The sequence below is a fragment of the Hippopotamus amphibius genome, chromosome 11, assembly GCF_030028045.1.
Source record: "Hippopotamus amphibius kiboko isolate mHipAmp2 chromosome 11, mHipAmp2.hap2, whole genome shotgun sequence".
Classification (NCBI taxonomy): Eukaryota; Metazoa; Chordata; class Mammalia; order Artiodactyla; family Hippopotamidae; genus Hippopotamus; species Hippopotamus amphibius.
Window position 1 is genome coordinate 4,934,298 of NC_080196.1, and position 19,705 is coordinate 4,954,002.

The window sequence follows — 19,705 nt, forward strand, 5'->3', positions numbered from 1 at the left end:
GGAAAGCAGTTTAAAAAGAAGATATTTCTTAGAAGGTGCCCCACACAGCAGACTCTCTTGCCACCCTTTTTGGGTGGCACCTGTTTGTCGCCTGCAGAGTCTCTGGAGAAGTGAGTATTCCTGTAACCGCTTTTGAGCAAACACAGATGGTCTGAGTCTGATGAGGAGCACTCTCCCTGCCGGCACCACCTCCCCTCCAGCTGGGAGCCCTGTGCTTGGCGGGTACCATTGATTCTCGAATGTTCTCTTCTCTTCCCTGCAAGCCGACAGTCTCCCTGAGAGGACTGAGCGGCCCGTTCTTCCTCTCAAGAGTAGCGCTGTGTCTTTGCAGGTCCTGATAGAAGTTCCTTTTGAATGCCGAAGTGTCCTCGTTGGTTTCAAATTTGGTGGCATCAGAACAGAGCAGGGGAGCTGGGAGTTAGGTTGAGACGCGGCGGGTGGGTGTAGGTGTGAACATGTTCTGGTGCTTCTCCCCCCACAGTCACTGTCCCCTGATGGCTGTGTCTGCTTCCACTCTGTCCCTCGCATCCTGTGTGCTTGCTGTGGGGGCTGTGGGCTTTGTCTCTTGAGGGGAGCCTTTGAGTGGGTAGAGAAACCTTCCAGAGCTAGCCTTGGTGACTGTGCCGTGAGGGCCATGCTGTCCCCATCTTGCCGTGACGAAATCGAGGCTTAGGGAGGCTTGAGTAATTTGCCTGCAGGCACTCGGGTGACGCATGGTAGTGCTGGGGCTGGGAGCCAGGGTCCGGTTCTGTCTGAGGATGTGAAGGGCCTGCCTCTGCTGCCTCCCCGTGTCCTGACACATCCCAATGCAGAAGATTGGGAGGTGGAACACAGATGTGGACCACGAGCTGTTGACCAGAGACTTCGTGACCACGGGATGGTGTTAGCCACCTGCTTGGACCTGGACAAAGGCTGGTGCCCACTGGGCTCAGTTAACTTCCTTTGCTCTTTCACAGCCTCACTTCCAGCAACAGTCTCAGCATCAGCTCCACTTAGGAATTTTATAGAGCACTCAGCTATGTCTGGTGCAGTGCCGGAGCTGGACGGAGCCTGGGAAATCGTGTGACCTGCCCACTCTTCCCGCATACGAAGGTTTCCCTGGGAGATGGCTCTGCTCTGGGACCTCCGAGTGCCTGCCTCCCGGCTCCTGGCATCCTGTGAGGTGCTCCATCCTTAGTCCTGAAACAGACAGAGGCTCACGTGTAAGAGGACAGAAATTAAACATGGACTCTGAATGAACCCCGTTAGTCAGGGAAGAGGTGGGGGGGGGACAGGGAGTGGTAGTCATTCCAGCCAGAGGCTTTGAGTGATGTCCAGTTTTAAATTGCATTGAGGCAAACTGCATCTTTAGAGTTGACCCTTTCCCAACCTCAGCGAATGCAGAGACTTCTGACATCTATACATTGTCTCATAGACATGTTTCCAGTGCACCCCGCCCCATAAACGGAGAGCAATAAGTAGCCCAGATGTTAAATTTCCGCCTGGGGGTTCACTGTTGCTCAGGCAAGGGGCACGTGGTTTCAGCCCTTTCTCTGCATGGCTTAGGTTCTAGGAATCATGTCTTAGAAGGAAGCTGGCTTCTGCTGGCGTGGTCTCCACACACAGCTGAGTTTGCTCCTTCCACTCCTCTGCTAGCCTGTGGCATCCTGTTGAGGGAGGACCATCCTGGTTCCTTCCCTTCTCGGCCTAAACAGTGATGTCTCTTTAGGAGAAGACAGCTCACAGTTCCTGCCTTTCCCCCTCGTGAGCATCCCGTGTGTTTTGAGGCCACAGGTAGAGGAGAGGGTGCCAAAAAATGGTTCATTTCCGCCCCTTCCTCCTTGTGAAATGGTGGGGTCGGGACCTGTGATGGCTGATGAGCCCTCCAGCTCTGACATTCCTGGTCCCCTGCCTTGCTCACTTTCTCATGGTTGGTTTTACTGCCCTTTTTGCCAGCCTGGGGCCCACCCTACCCACCTCTCCCACCCGATGTTCACAAGCCACCAGCATCAGAGTTGATTTCAGTGAGATGTACAAATCTCGGTGGGGAAAGCTCTTCTGATACCAGAAGTTGTGTTTGGCTGCTTTTAACTTTCTTAAGTGGCAGCTCTGAAAGCCTTTACCTGGCCAGCCCTGCGTACACCTTTGCCAAATACTGAAGGAAAGAAAATACATGAAAGAAAGAAAGAGGCCTGGACCACAACGGCGGTGGGAGGCGGTGGGGGGGGGGGGGTGATGGAGAGACATCTGAGGCTATGACGCCAGGTCATCAAACTTACTCTGGTTGTTCATCCTTTACTCCTTCCTGCCCCAGTGCCTGCCAGACAGCGTCATTTCCTGTAAAATTTCTCTCTTCACTTCTTGACTGTTCCGTCAGAGTGAAAACTGGCTGGCTGACATTGCAGGGTGGGGGTGGAAGCATGTCACAGTTCTTGGTGCAAAGGTAGCTCCTTGTGGTTACAGGTACATTTAGAAACACCCATGCTAAAGCAGTCTTTTGTGACTGTTACCAAATGAATAAAATCATTGGATACTTTCCATATCGATTACGAGTCAGCAAGGCTTTTCTGAAACCTGTGTGATTGTAAAACACTAAAAGGGCTCTTGTTTTCCTCTGTGCATGCCGTCTGGAGAGCACATTGCTATTTAAAATGTGTGACTTACACAGTGAGATGGGGACTTTGAAAGACTCCTGTTAGTTGCCACTTTGGGAATCTTCCTAATTGGATATAATACTTTCAGGTCTTTGAATTGTTTTCTAAATTTAACCTTAACATGAGTCTTCATCAACATGGGACATCGGCCTGGCTGTTCAGACCAGCTGTAAGAGTAAAGCATTTACCAGTGTGAAAATTAGAGAGTAAATCATGTAATAGGAAGAAGCAAGAAACTAACTGCTGTATTTGAAATCAAGAACCAGATCACAGTTCATAGTCACAGCTTCTGACTTCTTTTCTTCTCCAGCCTGGTTCTCTTGCTTTCAAACTGGCCTGACACATCAGGGAAGCTGTGATGTTACCTTTGACAATAAAATGCTAGTCTTCATGCAAAAAGCGTGATTTTTGTTTTGTTTCTTTTTCTAATGTGGGCATTTTTATGAATTTAGCACAAAACACCTACAGCCTTTGTGAAGCAGTCGGGTTCTCCAGTTCATTCTCTCGGGCCCAAGTGGAGCTCCTTAGAGGTGCACTTGCCTGGTTTCTGAGGGTCTGATTCCACCCTCCCCGGCTTCTGACTCCATGGTCTTTGATGGTTCTAGGCATCAGTGTTCTTAAAAACCTCTAGCCGTGATTTGGAACTGTCACGCAGGAGGGAGTGGATGTCCCCTTTCTTTGGTTGCTGCTGATGCTCAGCCTTGGAGTGTGGGGATTAGGGGTCACACGTGGCAAGCTGCCTGTGAGTGGCGCCAGCAGTGCTAGTCCTTCCTGTGCTGTGAACCCTGGGCGCCAGGACCACGCTGTCTGTTCCCTGTGCTGGTTCTGTGGTCCGTTAATGCTCATCTAAATCTAAATGGAAGGCTAAAGACCACCCCACCACCCCCTCTTTGTGTTTCCAGGGAGCTGTGCTGGTTGACTTGCCTGCCGTGTCTTGATGCGTGTGTGATTGTGGCAGCCCTGGGATTATGAGACAGCAGTGCTGGCTGCAGCTCTTGAGTCCCGTTTGTTGGTGCACAGAACCTTTTCCCTGTAAAATCAGAAACTGGGAACTTAGAAAGTGGCAGTTGGGGTGAAACAAAAGCATCCAATCTTGCAGTAGGTGATGGCACACCTCCCCTGTCCTGACGCCCACCTACTCCCTTCCCTGGTCCCTCCTCTTCTTTCCTTCTCTTCATCCTCTTGGTCTGCCCTGGCTTTGCCCCCTTATCCGTCCACGCAGACAGAGACCAGGTGCTGAGGAGCCTGCAAAAAGAATCCAAATGGAGGAGGGGAGAGGCTAGTCAAAGCAGATAACAGCCGGGGAGAGATGGGCAGGTTGCCCATTTGTGGGGTTGGCAGGGTTGGGGGCTGCTCAGTGACTCAGCTTCACACACGGGTTGCTGAGTGGAGCACATAGTCTTTGATCAGACTCGGGGGCCTTGTTGGTCATTGATCCACCACCAGCAAGAGTGTAGAGTAAGGGGGACAGAGAACATTCGTGCGCCGAGCAGACCTCCCTTGTCTTGCTGGCTAGGACCACAGTGACCTTGGGCAGAATTCAGACAGGAGGCACCCTGGGAAGTCAGAGCTCAACACTTCCGGTCCAGGTGGGAGGGCCAGACCCACCAAGGTCAGGAAGGGGGCCGGCCCCCAGAGACTTCCAGAGGGCTCAGGATTCCTCCAGGAGGCCCAGGCACTGCCCTTCATCCCATTCAATTCCCCACGTCCACAGTGCTTGCCAGGCTGGACATTATCAGAGGCATCTTCTCTTTGTGGTGGACATAGGTGTTCTCCTGCTGTGCTCAAGTTCCTTCACTCACGTGTGTTGTTGTTGTTGTTGTGTGAGATTTTAATTGTAACACTGTTGTTTCACTTGCATCCTTAACTTTTAGTATTCTGAAGACAAGTCCTTCATCCCACTCAGGATAAGGGAAGGAGATCATTTGAGTTGTTGGTGTTCTCAGTGTAATTTTTTTTTAAATGTATTTTGTTTATTTTCTTAAAAGAAGGGGGTTGGGGGAGAAGCAAATGCCAATGATCCCAGGAGAATGAATCGAAAGCAGTTTTTCTTTTCGTTGCAGTAGAAAGCCAGGTAAATATGTATTTTTTTTCCCGCTTCAGGTCAGAAACCTTTCCCTTGTCAAAAATGCGGTGCCTTCTTTTCCACCAAATCTAACTGTGAACGCCACCAGTTGCGCAAACACGGAGTTACCGCCTGTTCCCTGAGAAGAAACGGGCTTGTCCCCCAGTCCACAGAGAGTGATGCTGGAGCCCGTGATAGCACAGGTAGTGCCTCCTGGTGGTGGACAGGAGGGCGCCACAGGTGCCCGTTAGCTGCGCCCTAGCCTCTGTGCTGCAGCTCGCAGTCCCCCCTTTTCTGCAGGACCCTGCAGTGTCCTGCTGGCATCCCAGCAGCAGGACGGGTGTTGGGGCCACGGCAGTGCCCCCAGGCTGCTTCTCTGAGCTGCTAGGGAAGATCTTTCCCTCCCCTCTCCCCCTACAGATGCCTGTTCGTGCCCTTTGCCCTCTGGAGCTGGGCTGTGCGAGAGGGTGTGCGGTCCAGCTCTTCATAGGAACACGTCTAAAAGGGATGTGAAACCGCTCGGGTGTTGTTTTCCAAAGCCCCAGCGTCTGCCGCATCTACAGGGCAGGGATGGACCCACTTGGGTGTCTGGGTGTTGCAGGAACTAGTGATGCCCCACCCTTGACAGGGAGGGGCTGGGCTGGGTGGGGTGTTTTTCTTTTCAATAACTCTCTTCCCAGTAAAAAACTTTGTCTTGTTTGAAAAAGCACTCTGCATGTCCTTTCTTTAATCACATCTCTGCTTGACCTGAATCCGGGTATTATTCTCATGTGCTGATATGTGCTTCCTTCCTCCAGCCCCTACAGAGCAATTAACGGCTGCCCCATGCATCTCCTGCCACTTTTTTTTCCCTTATAGCTTCTTATTTACTCATGTCCTCCATTCAGTACGTTCCATTATCTTCGACTGCTGGGGTTTTGTGTTCCTCACCCCCAAAAATAAATAAAACAAAAAATCGGCTGCTGCGGGTTACTCAGACACAGGGCTGGTTGGCTGTTGCAGATGTGGGTTCAGTTTGGCAAATCTTAAAAGCTTGACATTTCCCCATGTTTTTGAAGCCAAGGAGATTCCCCCAAAATTGTTTTTCTAGGGTTATAACTTTGTCCCGTGCTTCTTTCCCTCAGACTTGGGTGGGGTTGGGGGCTGTGTTGCCTGTGAGTATGGACTGGAGGGTTGGGTTTTAATGCCAACTCCCAACCCCCTTGTCCTTGTCTCAGTTACAGGGGGAGAGGGGCGCAGTGAATGGGCAGCCTTTCCAGAATAAAGTTGGTGCGAGACCATCTGCTCTTTTCCCACACCCCCCACCCAGCCTGGTGAAACAAGCCCTTGAACGGCCAGGCCCTCCATTGTGGTCAGACCCTCTCAGGGTTTGAAAGTGTAGGTCAGTTTGCCGCCCTTCCTCCAGCTTCCAGGTCCGTTTGACTTGTCAGGATCTGTGAGTAGAGAAAGGTACAGGCGCCCACGGAGTCTTGCTACGACATGGGTGCCCTTGAGCCCACGGTCGCTGGGTGACCTGCTCTTCCACCCCAGGAGACCAGCAGCGAGGCTGGCAGCACACCTTCCCTGGACGGCCCCTCTCAGGGTCTGAGGGACAGCCGCCACGTCCCGTTCTACCTGCCCATTTTCTCAGAGCCCCTCAAGGTCCCAAAGGAGGGAATGCAGCTGATAGTGGAGGTGGCCGAGGGCAGCTGGCAGACAAGTCTTAAAGTGTGACAGCCGAGTGCTGGATGTACACTCTGGGTTCAGCATCCGGATCTGAGTGACCAAGCAGCACCAAAGCCAGGGCTCCCGCAGACGCAGAGCTGATCAGAACTTACTCGTAGCTTCAGTGCAGCACCACGTCTTCATGGTGGGTGGATTCACTTTCTAAGTTGCAGTTATGAGTTTTGTTGCCAAGTCCCATCAGCGCTTTCCTTGCCCTCACCCTGCCCGGAGGTTGTGTAGGTTTCCTTTAAGGGACAAAGCCTCTGGAAAAAGAAAATTCAGTGAGAGTTGTAACATGAAACCAGCAAAGAGAACGTATAGGTTTGTGGTCGCAATCCTTGGTGAGAAAGAGGGCTGAGAGGTAAGATGGGGAGAAGGAGGCTCAGGGAAGTGGAGTTCAGTGGTTTCAAGGAGAACTTTTCTAAGCTAGGTGAGTGTGATGGAGGGAGTGAAGGTTTCTTTCAGGCTCCCTCCCATGAAGTTAAAAGTGAGGCTTTGGAGAAAGACCATACAAACACAAAGGCAGGAAATGACCGAGGCAGTTCTTGAGGGATTTCTAGGTTTATGTGCCTAGGTTGCATTTTCTTAAAATCCCAGAACATATTTTGCAACATAGGTCTGACTTTTTCAGTCACGTAAGGTCTCTCACAAAAATGCGCTTTAGATTTCCCAAACGAATGCTGAAAGGGGCACATTGATCATTCAGAGCTAGGCAGAAACTTTAATCCACTTTCTTATGGGCAGAGGTACCCTGGCCCACTCTGCCCTCGGGGGATGCTTCTGTTGCTCAGATGATGCCTGTGGGAGCCTTCCTAATTGTGGGCACCTGCATGTGACTTTTCAAGTCAGTGTAAACATCATCGACTTTTTTTTTTCGGCCTCACTGCGTGATTTTCAGGATCTTACTTCCCCGACCAGGGATTGAACCCAGGCCTGCAGCAGTCAAAGCACTGAGTCCTAACCACTGGGACTGCCAGGGAGCTCCCAAACATGGACCTTTTGAAACTGTCCCTCGGCGGTGGCCCCCCTTGCTGGCCCAGAAGCCCCACTCAACCAGGATGGACTGCGCCACAGGAAGTGCTGCTCTAGGCGAAGTGGAGACAGAGCCCCTTCCTCAGCAGCTGTGCCCCTGCCCAGTCAGATAGGTATTTAGGTCAGTAGTTGGATAACATGAAACTTCTAGGAAGCAGTAGATACTTAATTGTCAAGCTGACATGAAAGTCTCAATGCTTACATAGGAGGCGCTTTGGGGTTCTTATCTACTGGTGTCTTAGGTTCTGTCTGCTCTCTAGCAGTTTTCATAGCCTAGCATCATAAGTGAGGGACAGGCCGACGGTGACAAAAAATCAACACGGATTTCTTCCCCTTTTTTTCTTTTATCTTTTTCCTTTTTTTTTTTTTTTTTTTTTTTTTGGCTGTGCCTTGCGGTTTGTGGGATCTTAGTTCCCCCAGCAGGGATTAAACCCATGCTCCCTGCAGTGGAAGCACAGTCCTAACCACTGGACCACCAGGGATTTCCCCAAATCAACATGTTTTTAAAACCTCATCAGCCCAGCCATCTGCATTTAGAAGGGTGAGTGGTTGAGGAGGGCGCGATCACGATAGGACCTGGCGTTATAAGTTGGATGTTCGGGAGACAGAAGAGGCTACACCTATTGTTCCCAAGAACTGCTAAGAAAAGATCTCTTGGCGTTGCTCAGAACTTGGGGCTCCAGCTGCCTTACTAAAGCACGCCCCCTTGTGGACGTTCTGTAGAACACAGGCAAGCCCTCTCTGCTCAGCAGACCTGTGAGCTGGCCTCCCATTTGCCTTTAGGGGGAACTCTTCATTATCCACACTAAGGGCGGGCCCAGGACTCCGAACCATCTGATCTTAGTATATTATCTTCGTGTTTTTACTTGGGTTTGGTTTCAGAATTCACTATGAATTTTTTTCAGAATTTATCATCTTAAATATGTCCTACTACAGCTAAAATTTTAAATAATCCATGTTCTTTGGTGGAAAAAAATTAAGTGAAACAGCCTAGAATATACTGGGACAAATAGGAAGTAACAAGAGATCAACCCTCCCCCTCACTTTTTTTTTTTTTTTTTTGGCTTTAATGGAACCAACACATAGGAAACCAAGCATTCTATATATTTTTATTGTGGAGTCTATACCAAAATCCATTTAATAGGTGTTCTCTGAGTGATCCAAGAAAATGAGCATCTGGTTTTTTCCTTGGAATATGGCCTAGATGTTGGTGGATATATGTCAGGAGTCATCTTTAATCTTTTGGATAATTGTCAGAAATCATTTAAATTGTCAAAATTTAATTCAGAAATTTTATATTCACCCCACAATTACTTGTTTCCTTCTGAAACCTTTTAAGATATTCAAACAGTGGCTGCCAAAAAGTAGTCAGAGTAAAAGCAGTGAAGAGAAGTAAGTGGGAGAGTCACACGGACAGCTGTAGGTGAGCCGAGAGCCCCCGGCAGTGTGGCCGTGGCAGGGCAAGCGTGGCTCCTTTGCCCCCAGCCCAGGGCTGCCTTGATGGCAAATCGTGGAGCCATGGGCAGGGGTCGGTGTGGTGGTGGTCTGCTCACATCAGGGGAGCATACAGGTTAGACATGTGAGCCTGTGATGGAAGGAGACCTGGCACGATGAGGGAGGTGCACGTCATGTATTTGCCAAGAAATAATGTTTATCAGCCTGATGCCGCAGTGGTACATTGGCCGTTGCATCTGCAGTTAATAGTTGGGCTCAGCAAGCTCCAGCTTCACTGTCAGAGCACAGAATAGAAAATGGGCTAAGACCTTGTTCAGCCAGAGTGCAGAGGAAATGGAGCTTTTGATAAATACCATCATCTCTTTGGTGTCCATAAGGTTACCACAGGGCCAGCCCTTAAGAAGGCCGATAAAAACTGGTGGACTGGGCTTCCTAGGTGGCGCAGTGGTTAAGAATCTGCCTGCCAATGCAGGGGACACAGGTTCGATCCCTGCTCCAGGAAGATCCCACATGCCACGGAGCAACTAAGCCCATGTGCCAAAAAAACAAAACAAAACAAAACTGGTGGGCTGTCCACATCTGGTTTTGCTGTGAGGAGTGGACAGGTAGGAAGCAGTTGAGAGACAGGAGATATTTTCATTCCCTACATGGGGTCCTGACAGCAGCCGGAGGGGGGCCTGCAAGTGTGTATACAGGTGTGCATGTGTCTCCTGTCACCTGGGGCCTGCACTAGACACCAGGCGCGAGTGTGCGTACCACATACACAGAATACTTGCTTTGGGCCACTTCCTGTGAAACGCTCCCAAAGATACGGTGTGTGGGGGGTGGTCCTGTGTATGCTGCATGTTTAGACAATCTCTTTGCACTGGAAAATAACTTCTACGGCTCAGCTTTCTCAACCTCCCTCATGCTGCGAGTCTCTGGAATGTGCCAGCTGTCCTCTCTCGCCGTCCCTTCTGTCTGGCTGCCCTGAGCCGCTGGCCCCTGGGGGCCCCCAGCATCCCTGTGTGTGCCAGTGGAGGGGGCCAGCTCGCTTGGGGGAGGGGAGGGCGGGAGTTGCAGGCACAGCAGCCCTGTGACCCTGCCTGGGTGTGTGCGTGTGTGTGGAGGCTCCTTTTGCCTTTTTAAAATTAACCCCCGATTCGTCTTGGCCCTTGAGGGATGTAAGGGGTGAGGAGGGTTTGGGTGAGAGAACTCCTTGCTGGGGTTGGGACAGGCCCCAGGGGGTGGGTCACGAGGGAGCCCTCGGAAGGGGCGTGTTTGGTGGCCCGCGTCTCAGCCTGCCCCGTGCTTGTTCCTCAGACAGCCAGTCCGACGCGGAGGCATCGGCGGCGGGAGGCGAAGTGCTGGACCTCACCTCCCGGGAGAGGGAGACGCGGGCCCCGGAAGGAGCCGCTGAGCCCAGCCCGGTCCCCGACGAGCCGCTGGCGGAGGAGGGGAAGCGGCTGGTAGCTGCGGCAGCGGCCGGGGAGGACGCGGAGCCCGAGGAGGAGCGCACGGAGGAGGAGCAGGACGAGGATGCGGACGGCCCCGAGGAGGACACGGTCAGCAACAAGAGCCTGGACCTCAACCTCGCCTCCAAGCTGATGGGCTTCAAGCTGGCCGAGGGCGAAGACGGCGCAGGGTGCGGCGGGGGCCCGGCCGCACAGGACCACCAGCACGCCTGCCCCGTCTGTGGCAAGAGCTTCAAGTTTCTCGGGACCCTCAGCCGCCACCGCAAGGCCCACGGCCGCGAGGAGCCCGGGGACAGGAGCGCGCCCTCCCGGGAGCCCGAGGGGCTACCGCCCCCCACCCCCGAGCCGCCGCAGGGGCTGGCCGAGCCCCCGGCCCCCGAACCCCCTGCCAAGGTGGCGGCCGCGGCCGAAGCCCCGGCGGAGAAGCAGAGCGAGGAGGCCGAGGGCCTGTCGGATGGGGACGGGGAGGGCCCGGCCGAGAGGAAGTCCGCAGAGAAGAGTGACGATGACAAGAAGCCAAAGACAGACTCCCCCAGGAGCGTGACCAGCAAGGCGGACAAGCGGAAGAAGGTGTGCAGCGTGTGCAGCAAGAGGTTCTGGTCCCTGCAGGACCTGACCCGGCACATGAGGTCGCACACAGGTGAGGGGCGGGGAGGGGAGGGCTGCCGGCAGAGGCGGAGGTGGGGGCAAGCCAGCCGGGTTCCTGTCCTCCCGCCCCAGGGGGCAGCAGGGAGCCCTTGCTGAGTCGGGTGGGGGGGCGGGCAGGGAATTAGTAATCCTAACGGGTTGTCCTCTTAGGACTTGAAGGGCCCGGGCTGGTACAGTGGGCGGTGGAGTGGGGTTTTGCAGAGCTTTTTTTGTGTGGTTTTTTTATATATATATAAATTTATTTATTTCTTTATTTTATTGGTTGTGTTGGGTCTTTTTTGCTGTGTGCAGGCTCCCTTTTAGTTGTGGTGAGTGGGGGCTACTCTTCGTTGTGGTGCGCAGGCTCCTCATTGCAGTGGCCTCTCTTGTTGTGGAGCATGGCCTCTGGGCGCATGGGCTTCAGTAGTTGCAGCACATGGGCTCAATAGTTATGGCTCACGGGCTCTAAAGTGCAGGCTCAGTAGTTGTGGCACACGAACTTAGTTGCTCTGCAGCATGTGGGAGCTTCCTGGAGCAGGGATGGAACCCGTGTCCCCTGCATTGGCAGGCGGATTCTTAACAACTGCGCCACCAGGGAAGCCCCTCGCAGAGCATTTTGATCAGCTTGTTAGTCCTCTGAGCTTGCGTCTTCCTGTCTCTAGAAGGGGGATGATGGCTGCCCTGTTTTATGGAAGCATCTAGAAGAATGTGGGTTTGGGGTGGGGAGGGCTGGGGGTGTGGCCTGAGGATCAGGCCACAGGGCTCTGCAGGGCTCCCTGCCTGGGGCCTGTGTGGGGAGGCACCTGGGTTTTATTGTCAGCTGGCAGGGGTTAGGTCAGCCATGCAGCGAGAGCCTTGCTTGTTCGCAGCTTTGCAGCAGCCGGGACTGAACAAGATGGGACTGAACAGGATGCTCACCTAGTTGCTGCCCATGCCCGTCTTTGCTCCTCCTTTAACCCACCAGCTCTGGGCTTGAGGCTACAAACCCCAAAGCAGGGGCAGTCGTTTGGTAGAAAGGAGGCCTGGACGTGCTCATGAAGCCAGAAGCTGCAAACGTTTCTTCCCCCCACCAAACAAAAAAGCACCCTGTTTCTTGGTCTCAGCTTCCCTGCCCTCCCAGTGGCTAAGGTGCAGACACACCCCCCACCCGCGGCCCTGCACTGGGACTTGAGGGCCCCGGTGCTTGGCTTCCGACAGAGAGGTTCTTGGGCTTCTGGCAGGTGGTGCCCTCAGCTGCTCTCAACTCTGTGTTTGTGAGCAAGAGGGGAAGCCTCAGCTGTTTTGAGTCAGCACACGGTGTATCTGCAGCTTTGACTTGGGAGGTGCCGCCTTGCAGGGTCCTTGGCGATGGTGCCTGTCCCTGGGAGGGACCCTGCTGCTGTCCTTCCACGGGGTTCTTTCAGGCCCATCTGGGTGTTTCTGAGGTTCTGTTTCTGGGACTGGTTCCTAGATCAGGTGTGAGAAGCCTGGGCTGAGGGGTGAGGAGACAAAGCCATGAGGGCCCCCACGCTCCTCCATCCCCATTTTGCCGGTTCAGGCAAATAAGGTTTCCTGTGAGTTGGAGAGAGGCCCGGCCCAGCCCCGCCACCCTTCTCTGGGGGTCTTCCCCTGCCCTCGTGTGGAGCAGGGAGGTGGGAGCCATTGGCCTGGCTGACAGCTGTGCATCTCTCTCCGTTCTCCAGGAGAAAGGCCCTACAAATGCCAGACCTGCGAGCGAACCTTCACCCTGAAGCACAGCCTGGTTCGCCACCAGCGGGTCCACCAGAAAGCCCGACACACCAAGCACCACGGGAAGGACAGCGACCGAGAGGAGCGGGGCGAGGAGGACAGCGAGAGCGAGTCCACCCACAGCGGCAACAACCCTGCTTCGGAGAGCGAGGCGGACTCGGCCCTGCTTGCCAGCAGCCACGTGGCTGTCACCCGCAGCCGGAAGGAGGGCCTGGCCCCCAAGGACGCCGGCCGCAGGGAGGAGAGGGTGGCGGGTCGGACGGCGGGTGCTGGCCAGCCCGAGGCCGGCAGGAGTGCTCCCAGGGCCGCGGTCACAGGTGGCCCCGAGGAGCAGGTGTCTCAGGGTGACCCTGACCGGGAGAGCCCGGCGACCCCCGTGCAGGACCTGCTGGAGCTGCCCGGCAGGAGGCCCGCCCACCCCCTCCTGGCCGCTGCCGATGGCGCCTCGCTCCTGGGCCTGGAATGACGGCCCATCCTGCCCCCCAGTGCACAGACGAAAGCCAGCAGAGCAAAGTGTCCTGAATCTATACTTCCTGAGGTGTCCTTGGTGCCCTTCAGCTGTGGGGTGGGGGGTGGAGAGAGAGAGAGAGGCAGGCCGCCTCGCTTGGTGCCATAGCCTTGTAGGCCCATGCACAGGTGCAGCACGTGCGACTCGAGTGCCTTAACTACTTACCAGCCCTTTGGTGTCGTCCTGGGTGTTGTGTTTTCCCAAAATGACTTTTTAGAAAAACAAAGCAAATATTTTAATGAATTATTTGGAGAGTACCTTTTCATTTAAGCATTAACGTTACCATCTGTCTTGGTGTGTGTGAGCTTGTTTTTGCGAATCTGTGATAGGAACATTTGTTCTGTGAGCTGGAAACAGAAGAAAAAAAAACATGCCCTTGGATACCCATGGCCAATAACTGGAAGAAAGTTATGTGAATTTCATATAAATTCCCAGAGGAAATGTGGATACGATGCTCGTTTCTCAAATAGACTTTTTTTTTCCTTTTTTTCTTTTTTTTTTCCCTCTGTTTGCTGCATGGTGGAGCTGTAATTTGGTCCTCAATATGTTGCAGGATGTGGTTCATGAAGGTTTCCAATTTGGTTCAAGCTAAAACCAGAAAAGATTCTAGCTTCGACCTCGTACATGTTTCCACTCTCTCAGCATTAGACATGCCATTACTGTTCAAGTTTCGAGACAGAGAAGAGTTACCCTGGCAACTGAAGCGACGGAAAACACGCATAGATGTCGTGTATCTGGTTCCCCCCCTTTCGGTGTATGTATTAATATTATTATTGTTATTATTATTTGTAGTTCATCAGTTTGCTGGTCTCCGCAGTCAGCAGAAACAAATGGGCAATATTTGTCCTGGGCGCCCCGGGTCTCCGTGTGAGCGTCCGCCCGCAGCTGTCCTGGGCTCCCTCGGGCGGTGGCTCTTCTACTGTACTTAGACATGCCTTTCTTCCGTGACTGCAGGACCCAGCAGGGGCCGCGTGGTTCTCCCGCCGCCCTCAGGGCTGGGGGGCAGCCCAGGGAGGCGAGAGGCGGCGAGGTGCGCGCCGGGGCTTCCGGGAAAGCCAGGCAGCAGGACCTCACTCGTGGTCTTTCTGCCAAACCCAGCCCAAGCCTCACCCGCCTGTGCTCCTGTCCTTTGCAGAGCGAGGAGATACTACTACTGGTAATAAAACTGCACATGCGAGATTGAAGAGGAAAAATAGATGTATGTTTACCTTCCTGTGATGGGGGCTGGTGCTTGAAGATAAACATGTTCTCTCTAGTTTCTGAATCACCCGAACCCCTGGGTGCACAGAGGTGGGGTTTTTCTTTGGTGAGCATCGTTTGCAGGCAATAGACCCCCTCACTGTAGCCGCCAGCAGTGAAAAGAAACAGATCCTACTGTAGCTGGGCTGTGCTCAGCGTCCTGTCCTCCCGCCAGACCCCTGGGACACCCCAGCCTCAGTGCCTTGGGCCTCCCGTGCCACCCCTCCCGGGACCCTCGCCTTTTCTGGCCCCCAGGCTCCTCTGTCCTTACACTTGTGCCCACCACAGGGACCCCCTTCCTCTCCACTTCCTCGCCGACTCCTGGTGGCCAAAATCCAACCCCCCAGACTTCAAAGGAAGCTGTGTGTTCTTGACATGATACAAACATGGTATCTTTGCATGTGAAAGGAAAAAGGTTGAGGTATATATGCTTTTTACCTGTATTAGGGATGTGTGAACCTGTTTCTAAATGAGGTTGTATTTACTGTAGGTGAACACGAATCAGAACCAATGACCCACACCCCGTATCACTTCATACCAGGCGTGGTGTGCTTAGTTAAAACCAGTTCATTCATCCCTTAATTTTTTATGACGATTGTTGTTATTTTCGTTATTATTATTTGGGGTTTCTTGTGTTTTGTTTCTCTTCGCAGCTCTCCACACTAAAACTTGGAATGTTGTGGGGAGAAGCCACGACTTAACTCTACGCTGGGGTGAGATGTAGCAGGAACCAGCCTGGCAACGCGGCCGGGGCTGCAGCTCGCAATAATCACTATTGATGTAAAGCTTTATTTTGCCTTCATCTGTACCCTCATAGTGGACAAGGTCTTGCCACGTTTTATCAGTGAGGTTGAGAGATGTATCAGTTGTTTGTTGTTCTGTCCCCTCCCCCAATATTAAACTGTGAAATTTGTGATTTGTTTAAACTCTGGGTGAATCATAGCTTAGTTTGCATGTCCAGCTAATTTGTTTCTATACATTTTGTTTGATTCTCTTTCTCCTCCTCTCAGGGCTTTTACAAAAAAATATATATATATGGATCTTCTGAAAAGTTTTTTGAGGTGCAAGTTTCTCTCTCTTGTTTTTCTCTTTGATTTATGGACACGATGCTGAGATTCAATCACTACATGAAACTCCCGGCTGTGAAAACAAAACAAAAAACCCAAAGGGCTGTTTTTTCCACCAGCCCCGGGGAAGCTATGTGACAGTCGGATGCCAGTTTCAGAAAGTTTCACCGTTCTTTCCACCCTCTGTTTCTCTCTTTCCTCCAGAAGGAAGTTGATCCTAGTGATTTCAGCCCATGCATTAAACAGGAAACAATAATAAATGTGTAGAATTCATATTTTTCTAAAGGGAACTTAAAAACTGCTGCTACATGTTATGTACAAAACTGGTTTATGCCACATGAACAGAGAATCACAAGTTCGGTTTTGGTACTTTTCGTTCCTCTTTGTATTTAGTTGTATAGTACTTCCAAATTCAAAATGAGAAGAAAAGCTGTTCTGTATCAAACCATCTAAGCAATAAATGTTATATTTTAAAAACAGCAGGTTGCCGGCCACATGGCCTGTCCTCTGATTTGCTGTGATCCTGTCAGCTTGTCCTGCCCCCAGGCTGCAGGCTGCTGGGGATGGGTCATTGGTGTCTGTGACCATGGCGGGGGGGCGGGCCTCAGGCCTGCTCGCTGCCAGCTTGGCACCTGTGGTAGCCACTAGAGCCGTCACCCAGATGGCATCTCTTAAGTGCTGCCTTGTACCCTCATCCTGGCTTAGCCAGGGTGGTCTCTTCCAGGGCCCCGCGTGGACGGCAACAGCCACTCAGTCCTGGGTCGCAACGGCTGAAGCCAGGGGCTGTGTGTCTGGGCGGCAGCTCCCAAAATCCACTTTGCCTTTCCTCCTCCCGCAACCTGGGTGTTTGGGACTGAGTTGCCCCCAGGTAGAGAACTCCTGTGACTCAGAGTCTGCTCGTGTGGACCAGGGGGGGGGGGGGGGGCCGGACAGGATGTGACCCCAGGGCTGGGGAACAGAGCAGGTCAGAACCCACGTTTGGGGGGGATCAGCCGTCGTGAAGCAGCGACAGGCAAGGTCCCCAATCCAGGCTGGGAAGGTTCTCAGCAGCGCTGAGGGAAGCGGGGTTGTAGAAAATGCTTCCAGGGCCCAGCAAGACAAGAGTTGAGTGCTCTGGTCCCTAAGGCCTCCAGGCCCCGCTGTCCGGGCCTGCCTGCTGCCCCGCCCCGTACACACACCAGCCCCACGAGACGGGCTGTGGTGAGATCCAGTGAGGGGTCCTGACTGGTGTTAATAAAACCACCACATAACTCGGGAGTGATTGTGACCGAACCAGACGGCTCACAGGAGACAAGCCCTCCCACCTCTCCAATCGTGGGGGGCAGGGTCGCCTCTGGCCACCGAGGAGCCACATTTACAGCTCCTCCCCTTCCCCGTGGATGGGGTCATGGCTGGCTGGGAAGGTGCGTGGTCCGTGTGAAGGGCAGAGGGGCAGCCCCTGTGGAATAGGATACAAAAGGTGGGGGGTGCAGACCCCAGGGAAGTGCCCCTCCACCCACCGAGGTCCGTGTGTCGGCACACGCCCTGGGGGGTCTGGGTGATGCTGGAAGACGCACACAGGAGGGGAAGGATGGAATCTGTCAAGAGTGAGCCTGTGAGGTAGGAAAAGGAGATGAAGCTTGTCTGCCCTGTCACCCTCTGCTGGGGCTGTGAGCCGACTAGGGCCCCTCCCTCCGGGAGCTGAGCTGCGGCCCCTCCTCCCAGAGCCCTGCACCCCCAGGCGCCCGGCCACCTCCGCCCTGCACTGCTGACCCCAGCAGATGGGGAGGGCGCCCAGGCTGTGTGGCGTCTGCTCATCCAGGCAGCTGTCCTGGAAGAGGGAGGCCACGGGCACAAGCAGGGCAGGCGCTTCTGGCAGAGTTTATATTTTGGCTCTGATGGCGATGTATAGAATATGCCTCAGCACTGAGTGGTGTGTGCATTGGGTACATACGTGGGCTTGGCTTCTCTCATGTCATCCCTTCAAAGAATCCCGGTCAAGCACAGGTGCCCCCAGAGGACCGAGGTCCGTCTTCGCTGAGGCCCTGCTTTGCGTTCTGCTTGCTCCCGTTAGACACCCCCTTCTTGGTTTACCTTCCTTATCAGGAGATGGGGAAATGGAAGGCGTTCACGTTTCAAAATCAGTTTGACGTTTGTAGCTGTCAAAACATGGATAAGGCCTTGAACTGAATGGAGCTTTCGGGGTGTTTTGCTTGTTTTTTCCTAGGAACCAGTTACCCTGACGGTGCGTTTATTCAACAAGGTGTAGCCTGGGCCGCCACCGTGCACCTGGCAGGGCCCTCGGCACGGAGAACACAGGGAGGGGCAAGACAGGAGATTTCTTTCTCCGTGGAACGTAGGTTTTAACAGTGGGAGACAGGAAACGGCCTAGACCAGGAAGATATGGAGTCAAGGCAAGTCCAAGGGAAGAGTAGCCACGAGGGGGCAGACACAGTGACCTGACAGGTGTCAGGACAGCCAGCACGAAGAAAGTCACCCTCCCAGACCTGCTGAGCGGACACCTGCATGGGAACGCTTCAGGGTGGTTGGTCGGGAAGGTGTGGGAGTCTGGTCCTCCTGGGGAGGGAGGCGAAGCCCAGACAGGGTGTTGGGCTGTGTGGATTCTGGGCCCTTCTGGCATCTCTTCCCCATAGGCCCTGCTTCAGCCACTGCCTGAACACAAGCCACCCAAAACTCTTGCTTGAATTTCTGCATTTTTGCTCTACTCTCAGATTCCAAAGGCTCCTTGGAGGGCCCTCCAGTGTGCCGCCCAGCCGCCAGCTGCTCGCCTGGGTGCCAGGCCGCCTGGGCCCCTTTCCACCACCAGCGCCCGGAGAGGCCGGGACCTGGGGAGAGGACTGGGTTTATTTTAAACTTGAAATTGAAGGTTACTCTTCAACAACAACAACACAGGCCCCTCCAATTCTCGGCTGCCAGATCAGTGTCCTAAATAAGAAACCAGCAGGCACTCCTTTCCCGTTTTGCTTTTTGGGGAGGAAGCCACAGCCCAAGGAGGGAGGGAGGTAACTGCCTGGCTGCTGGCGGCCTCCACCTCGCCGGAGGTGGCGTCAGGGAGACCAGCGTGGCCGCAGCAGCTCCCCAGCCTACCTTCGGCCGGGGATGGGGGCAGCTCTTTGAAGTCTGGAAAATTTGGGAGCTGCAGGAAAATATGGAGAAAAAATTAAAGCAGGCATCTTGCTTCTCAACACTATTTTTCCTTTTGAACACTGCTGTTTTAGTTGGGCCCAATTTCTGTTCCTTCCTCACTCTCAGACGTGTTTATATAGCACTTTGCACGGGGACGGCTTGTTTTCCTGTGGGTTTTGTCTCGTCTTCACCCACGTCCAATGAACTGGGAAGGAAAAAAGAATCCTAATCGCCTGAGAGCAGAGACGAGCGTGAAATGCTTTGCCCAGGTCAGCTGACTAGTGGGTGGCCTTGTTAGGATGAACTACCCACCAGAAAATGCTAAGAAGGAAGGTGGGCGTCGTAGGGGGTTGTGATGCTGTGTGGTATCCACTGAAGCAGCAGTTATGGAAAACTGGGAGCCCGTGCTTCTCAGACATGGAAGCAGGTGTGATGTGCGTGCTGCCACATGTTCCCAAGGTCACTCTGAATTCCTGACTTTTCCAGGTTTCTTGCCGCAAAGCAAGGGACATCAGAACTTAGGGGCCAGATTTCGTGGGTGCCAGGGCTCTGCAGGGCCGGCTCATCTCTGCTCCACAAGGTGTCTGTGGGGCAGAACCTCCAAGACAGGAGGTCCTTCAGTTCTGCAGTGTGGATAACTCACCCACACACACCCACTACAGGGAATTCCAGCATTGCTTGTTAAAAATCCCATCTCCGACCTACAGATTCAGGATCTCGGGAGGGAATTAGCAAATTCCCAGAGAATTCTGAAGACCAGGAAAGTTTGAAAACCATGGTCCCAGAAATGACAGACAGTCCCAGGCTCCTGCCCATCAGCTGTGCCGCCAGCTACCGCTCAGGAGCACCGAGGCCTTGCCTGGGCTGGGCTGACCCTCTGAAATCTAGGAAATGTGCCTGCACCTCTGATGGACTCTTCTCCATCCCGTGTAGCTACTCACCCACCTGTATCAGCACAGGGACCCCACCCGACCTGGGGACCAGGCCCTGGCCCAGCAAGTGAAGCTCCAAGAAGCTATGGCCAGACCTTGGCACCGAGTTCTGGGATCAGGTGCTTCCACCTGAGT

The 19,705-nt window shown here is 53.5% G+C and overlaps 1 protein-coding gene across 10 annotated transcripts in view; it reads left to right on the top strand.

The window, feature by feature from the left end:
- Positions 1-15,985, top strand: part of RREB1 (ras responsive element binding protein 1) — a 167,930-nt gene extending 151,945 nt beyond the window's left edge. For 9 of the 10 annotated variants that reach the window (XM_057698432.1, XM_057698435.1, XM_057698433.1 and 6 more), the window contains 3 exons: positions 4,737-4,901; positions 10,192-10,983; positions 12,653-15,985. In XM_057698432.1, the coding sequence (XP_057554415.1) occupies positions 4,737-4,901; positions 10,192-10,983; positions 12,653-13,164 (1,469 nt within the window). In that variant the 3' untranslated portion in view covers positions 13,165-15,985. The remainder of the gene's footprint in view (positions 1-4,736; positions 4,902-10,191; positions 10,984-12,652) is intronic. The other variant, XM_057698438.1, reaches the window with a different exon arrangement.
- The last annotated feature ends 3,720 nt before the right edge of the window (positions 15,986-19,705 follow it).